The sequence below is a fragment of the Artemia franciscana genome, unplaced genomic scaffold, assembly GCF_032884065.1.
Source record: "Artemia franciscana unplaced genomic scaffold, ASM3288406v1 Scaffold_7205, whole genome shotgun sequence".
Lineage (NCBI taxonomy): Eukaryota > Metazoa > Arthropoda > Branchiopoda > Anostraca > Artemiidae > Artemia > Artemia franciscana.
Window position 1 is genome coordinate 6,546 of NW_027067331.1, and position 7,518 is coordinate 14,063.

At 35.4% G+C, this 7,518-nt stretch overlaps 1 protein-coding gene across 1 annotated transcript; it reads left to right on the forward strand.

The window, feature by feature from the left end:
* The first annotated feature begins 1,016 nt into the window (after nucleotides 1-1,016).
* Nucleotides 1,017-3,472, forward strand: LOC136043560 (uncharacterized). Its single transcript, XM_065728474.1, has one exon. The coding sequence runs from the start codon at nucleotides 1,026-1,028 to the stop codon at nucleotides 1,659-1,661; it is 636 nt and encodes a 211-aa protein (XP_065584546.1). The 5' UTR covers nucleotides 1,017-1,025; the 3' UTR covers nucleotides 1,662-3,472.
* The last annotated feature ends 4,046 nt before the right edge of the window (nucleotides 3,473-7,518 follow it).

Genomic DNA, 7,518 nt, shown 5'->3' on the forward strand with positions numbered 1-7,518 from the left:
GAGAAATTATAAACTGGGACACCGGGATACAAATGACGACCGGGACACAGGGAATATAAATGACGACCGGGACACAAGGACACATCATTAGAATAATGAGGTATAGATCTGAATACGGATTGTTTTTCCCATGGACAATTATATGTTGCATGTTCAAGAGTCAGTAAACCTGACAATCTATTTATATACACAGACAATGGGACAGCGAAGAATGTTGTATATTCGCATGTTTTAGGTAGTTAAAAACATATATTTATATCTATCTCTATTCACAGGTGGGACACAGGGACACAACTACAATGGCACGTAACTAATATGGCGCGTAACGACTTACGCGCGCGGGGGGGATTGGGGGGGGGGCGAAGCGCCCCACCAACTAGGTGTTGGGGTGGCGCGAAGCGCCACCCCAACAGCTAGTATATATATATATATATATATATATATATATATATATATATATATGTTTTAACTACGCAAAACTTGCGAACATACAACATTCTTCGCTGTCCTATTGTCTTAGCATATATATAGATTATCAGGTTTACCGACTCTTGAACATACAACATATAGTTGTCCATGGGAAAAACAATCCGTATTCAGATCTATACCACATTTTTTCTAATGCTTGCCTTTGAGCTCTGTCGATGGTGATTGCTAATCGAACATTCCCTGTGTCTCCGTCGTCATTTATATATCCCCCCTGCGCCCCCCGGCATCCCAGTTGTAGTTGTGTCCCTGTGTCCTGGTCGTCATTTATATTCTCTGTGTCCCGGTCGTCATTTGTGTCCCGGTGTCCAAAAACTAGACTAATTCCTAAAAATTTTAAATTAAATAGTTTTATTTTACTGCAAACTGCAAAAATATTTGTGGGGTCTGAGCAATAATCGTGATTTTTGAATTGAAACAAAAAAAATACCAGAAAAGTTTAAAGGAAAAATTAATTTTCTTTTGATATATTGAGCTTGATACGTAATTCAATATTTATTACGAAATGATTCTTGTTTGTAATTCAATTATTATGAATTATGAATTCTTGGATTAATCAGATTGAGAATGAACTACTATCAAAAGGTATTGAGGAAGCTGCTATTATTGGTGTTGATGGGTCAACTTTGGCAAAGTCTAGGAACTTCCTTATCACAACAGCTCAGTTTAAAATTTTAGAAACATTTGACCTGAAAGAGTTCTTCAAAAAAGGTTTTAAAGTGGGATTAAGTTACTTTTGGCTTATCGGAAAATGTCATGGTGAATTTCTGGCACAAAATGAAAAACATTGCCTTTATGTAGTGAAAACGGACCAATTGTATATTATAGCTCGGTATGATGAGAAAAGATGCCGAACAGGTCCAGCAATTGTTGGGGAATTCGCTGACCTTAGAAAAGGGAGTGCTTTTAATCAAAGTAAGTGGTTAAAAGACAAAACCAGAGGAGTTTCTCCAGCTTCTGAACTGTTTTGGTTTAGGAAATCTATGATGCCGTCTTATAATGATATGCCGTATTATGATATAATAATACCAGAACAGGATGAGTCTGAACTAGCCAATACGGCTGAAGAAGACATAGTTGTACCTTCAATTATGGAGGAGGAAAAAATGGACGGTTTGTTTCAATTTGGTACATTTAATTATGAATTCAGTTGGAGAAAATCGAAAGTATGTTAGTGTTGATTCAAACATATCCTGGTTGTTAAGTGTTTTGACTTTAACATAATGGAAAATCAAATTATTTAAGTAGCTAGGAAAAGAACTGCCAAGACGGTATTTTTGCATCAACCGTATTTATTTCATCTTTCTTCTCCAAAGCTAACCGGGTATTAGAACATTATTGAGAGGTGTTTAATGACTTATTTTGAAGAAACTTGCAATGTCAGAAAACTATTGTAATTAACCAAAAGATATTTTACGTAAATGATCGCCACTATTCATCTATCTATAAAAGAGATATATCATGCTGGTATCGGGCAGGCTCCTGTTAAATTCAATAGACTGAAACCGATAAAGAGGTCGCAAAATTTCCAGCTCCCACTCAAACTTTATATATTCAACTAGCTGTTGGTGTGGCACTTTGCGCCACATGACCTTCGTCATATGCTGGCACTCCCCGTCATATGCATGAAGTTGAAATCACTGATAAACTACATGGTAAAACTTAAAGAGTTTGGGTCAGTGCTATGCTGGATGTACTCAGTGGAATGGCAAAACTGAGGATTGCCACACGTAAATATACTAATCTGGCTACATGATAAAATTACTTCTAATGAAATTGACGATGTGATTTCCACTGAAATACCTGATGAAAATGTCGATAAGGGCTTACATGGTATTGTGGTAAAAAATATGTTACATGGACCTTGCGGTGCACTGAATGAAAAATCACCATGCATGGCCAAATGAAGGTGCACAAAGCAATATACTCGACTTTTAGTACCCAACACAATTACTGGCAATGATTCTAATTTTATAGTCAATTAGAAATTTATTGGTCTTTAGAATAAAGCTCTGAGTACACATTAAGGTGGTATACTTATTGACAGAAGATCAGAAAGTGCAGAGAAGTCAGAAATTTTGAAAATTATTTCTGCAGGACAATTTATTCCCTCCCCTTTGTATTATAGTGAATTTTTTTTTTATTTAAGGCTCGTGTTAAAAGAGCTGTTGGCAAACAAATATGACGAAGTATTCGATTTAGGTCGAGTTTCGCTTTCGGTTTCGTCGATTTCGTCGACTGACTTACCCTGTATTTTTAGCATTCCACGTGTAATACGAAGGCATTTTTCAGTATACAGCAGTTTTTTTTGCAAAAAAATCATTTTGGCATAACAAAAAGAGTGCAATTAACGTTGTATCCGGTGGATTCATGGCTTTTTGTTGCACGTTGGATTCCAAAAAATAAACACGTTGACCATTCTGTAAATGTACCGCTAACCCAACAACAGCTGGACTTCTTTCATGTATCGGAAATGAAAGAATTCGCCAAACAACTTCATTACTGCTTATGTATCTTCCGGCCTGATATTTTACGATTGTAACGATATCACTGGTTTTGGACTGCAAGCCAAAAACTGCCATTTCACTGCCTTTGTCGACGTATTTACATATGTATTTAATTGCCTTCACGGAATTACAGTATTCAACGTTTATGTCTGCATTAAATGTTTTTGATAATAAAGGGGAAAATGGAACAACACATTGGTTATCTACTTCGATGGTGGTACCGTTACGATTTTTTATTATTGCTGTTTTACCACCATCTTCAGTAGATCTTCTTCTATTTTGTGGGTAACCATCATTGCCAGTAATTGTGTTGGGTACTAGAAGTCGAGTATATTGCTTTGTGCACCTTGAATTGGCCATGCATGGTGATTTTTCATTCAGTGCACCGCAAGGTCCATGTAACATATTTTTTACCACAATACCATGTAAGCCCTTATCGACATTTTCATCAGGTATTTCAGCGGAAATCACATCGTCAATTTCATTAGAAGTAATTTTATTAGTATATTTACGTATATATATTAGTATATTAGTATATATTTATTTATATTTATATTTATTTTATATATTAGTATATATATATATATTTATATATATATTTATATATTTATATTTATATTTATATATTTATATATATTTATATATATTTATATATTTATATATATTTATTATATATATTAGTATATATTTAGTATATTAGTATATATTAGTATATATTAGTATATTTACGTGTGGCAATCCTCAGTTTTGCCATTCCATTGAGTACATCCAGCATAGCACTGACCCAAACTCTTTAAGTTTTACCATGTAGTTTATCAGTGATTTCAACTTCATGCATATGACGGGGACTGCCAGCATATGACGAAGGTCATGTGGCGCGAAGCGCCACACCAACGGCTAGTATTAAGGTGGAGCTTTTAGAGAATACTTAAAGGGGAAGATCAATTGACAAAAAGGTAATATATACATGTCACTACTAACACTACAACCAATACTACTTTTACTAACCCTACTACTGCTTCTAAACTACAATTTCAATTGCTGCAGCTAAGATGGAAATGATGTAAAAGGGGTTTCAAAAGCACGCATCAACCATGTTTTGGGAGCGGCTTACCTGTTATCAAGGTTAAACTTCCAGGGCATCATGAAAGAGATGCTCAACTGACCAAAAGGCAAGATATACATGCTGCTACCGCTAGTAATGCTGCTGCTACTACTGTTACCACTACTACTAATACAACAGCAACTACTTCTCCCTTTACCACCGCAACTACTGTGATGCTAATACTATTAAGGCTAAGTCTATGAAGGTAAACTTCGAGAGAATATTGATGGCAATTTCGAGCTCACAAAAGGCACTATGTGGATATAGATTGTCAAAAGAGCGGATCTTAAGAATTGATCTGTGTAGTAAGTTGGAATTCTCAGAAAATTCTTAAAGGGGAAGAACAATTGACAAAAAGGCAATGAGATTTCTTAAGGGGGAAGAGCAACTGACCAACAGGCAATATGTGCACACTGCTACTACTCCTGATAGATTTACTAGTTCTATTACTACTAGTACTATTGTTCCAACTAATTCTTCTGTTGAGATTACTTGTAAGGCTAAGAGTATTAAGATGAAAATTTTACGAAGTACATGTATGTGAATATAGAGATTATCAAAGGGACATATTGACGATGTCACAGCAATGGCTAAAAGTTTAGTAAAATACTATTGATGTGACTTCTGTTACAACTAGACCTAAGGGTAGGCAGGTGAAATTTTCAGAGAAGTTATAGGCGGAAGGTAAACTGAGTCACAGCACGCCATTCGTATATAGGGAATCTAGAAGAGCATATCAGTAATATCTTAGAAAAAATTTTGTGTGTGAAATTAATTTTAAAAGGCGTATTGTGGGGGATGTTGAACAAACCAACAGGCAATATCTGAATCATATACTGCTTCGACTCTTACAACTACTATGACTGCTATTATTATTGTTACCGCTTCTACTACTACTGGTAATAAGGCTGATACCTCTACCATAAATTCTAGGAATATTACAATAACGGCACAAGTTAGACCTCTCAGAGTAAGTTGTGGCAGATCTTGAACTAGCCAGAAGACACTAGCCTATGTGTATACTTTTAATAATGCGTGTACGGTTACTGTAACTAATAACAGTAAGGGCACTAAGTTAAAAGTTTTAGGGAACGTTTAGATTAAACTATTGTTTAAAACAGAAATTAGTCAAAAATAATTTCATGAAACAAGTTTTTCAAAAAAAAGTAAAGAAATGCATTAAACCAAAAATAAGCCAAAATAAAATCAAATTATCTATCAAGCGTAGAACTTCCACAAGTCAGCCTTAATAAACAAATAAAACCCAAATCAAAAAGAAATTGTAATAAATAACCAAGTCAGACCCAAAACAAGAAAAAAGTAACATTAGTAAGGCTCACATCCCTTATGCCTTCTCAAGGCCAGAACATAATTTGTACTTTACAAAAAAAAAAATACAAATCAATTATTCATTAAAATCTCAAGCATTTTTCATTTATTTAAGTTATAAAACTGAAAACGTTAAAAAAAAAGAAATTTCAGTTTTATTTTCTTTCCCTGCGTACAGGGTAAGGCAGCCATCGGTACTTTCTAAAAGAAATATGTGTTTCTCAAGTCTTACATTGTGGTTCAGCGGGGTGTTGCGGTGTGGAAGTAATAAGGCGAGAGAAATGTATCTCCCATTTTCTTCCGTATATACTATTGACTTCCGTTTTCTTGGCATAAGGATTTTGGTAAGTACTGACCCTACTATATCTCTGTACAAACAGGGGGACTTTTATATGATCTGCATTACTTTGCTGGTTCTTTTAACCAAACTAATAACTGACATCTCGGTGTTAGATATCTCTAAATTTCTTGCGACCTGAAAACAAGAAGTTGTTGCCTCGACTCTATATCCAAAGAGACCCCACCCACATACCGAAGAGCATAACTTTGTCTTACCGTCAGACTGCTCCATCCAGTTTAGTGGTACTGAATCCATTAATGATCAAATTGCTATGCTCACCTCTCACTTTAACACTCTAAAGAATAAGCAGAAGCTGAATGATAAAACGCTCAAAACTACAATGGCAGAAGTTGTCAGTCAAGCACTGTCTACTGAAGTTGGTCCATTGGTTGAGGCTTCTGTTAAAAAACTTACCCCTAGTCATGAACCTGCTACTTTTGATGCCAACAGTATAGAAATAATCAAACAAGAGGTATACACTAGCCTGAAAATGGATTTTGATGTGCTTGTTGAAAAATCACTCAAACAATATGATCTGAGGATGACAAAGCTTGAATCCTCCCTGAAATTGCTTGACTCAGGTTTGTCAAAGCTGCAAAATTCTCTGAAACCAATTCAATCCAATGTTGATCGTCTGAGTGATCAGTTTGACCAAATGAAACTCTCAAATCAGCTGGTCCTATTTGGTTTAAAAGAAGACCCTTATCCAGAAGCTTCTGAAAGCAGATTCCTTGGATTTTGCAGTACTAGATTTCCTGGTATTCCTGTGACCCAGAAAGATATAGTTTCTGCTAGAAGGATTGGTAAACAAGGCTCAGGTTTGAAACCTCGTCCACTTGTTGTGGACTTTTGCAGTTCTAGAATGCAGCAGCTCATTCTTAGAGAAAAGAAATGTTTGCAAGGTAGTGGTGTCTTTATTTCTGAGTCACTCACAAAGTCTAGACTTCAGCTACTTAATTATACTAAATCAAAGCTTGGGAAGAGGTCTACATGGTCTAGTGGAGGAGAAATACTCACAAAGCTTTCTGATGGTAAAGTGATTACTGTCAAAGAGGCATCTCAAGTTGATACTCTCTATCAGTTAATTACAGCTCATCCAAGTCCATCCAAGCCCCTCCCAGGACTGAAATAAACCATTTCTTTTGTAAATTTATTTATGATTTAAAAGTTTTTCTTATGTTTGCATAATGTTGTTTATTATTTTTATTCCCTTTGAACCTAGTAGTTTATTATTGTCTTTGTTCTTGCAGTTGTTTTCTCTATTGTTGCCTATATGTCTTACCTTTCAATCCACCCTCTCTTACTTCAGCCTGCTTGTATGGATATTGTGTTCATTTGTAAAGTTAATGTATACATTTGTCATGTGTAGTATATATGGGTGATTTCTCCTTTCTTTTGAATTCTCCTATTCTTAATTCAGTTATATTTGATCAACCAAGTAGCGCTGGTAGACAAGAGGCACACACTTTTGACCCTCTCCTTGAATCTATGGTTAGTTCTAGCTGCAATCATCACACCACCATTGATTATTGTGATAACATTTTGCCCACACTCTCTTCAAATAGTTGCTTTAATGTATTTTGTTTGAATGTGCGTGGAATAAGAGATAAGTGGGACAGTCTTAAATCGTATTTGTGGTCTAATAATTCTTGCCCTTTTGATGTCATAGGCTTGACAGAAACATGGTTATCTGATAGTGATAATTTTACAGCTTATGATATGGATGGTTATATTGCTATTCACGTCCCTAG

Coding starts and splice junctions, on each gene's coding strand:
- LOC136043560 (XM_065728474.1), top strand. CDS start 1,026: ATGAATTCTTGGATTAATCAGATTGAGAATGAACTACTATCAAAAGGT.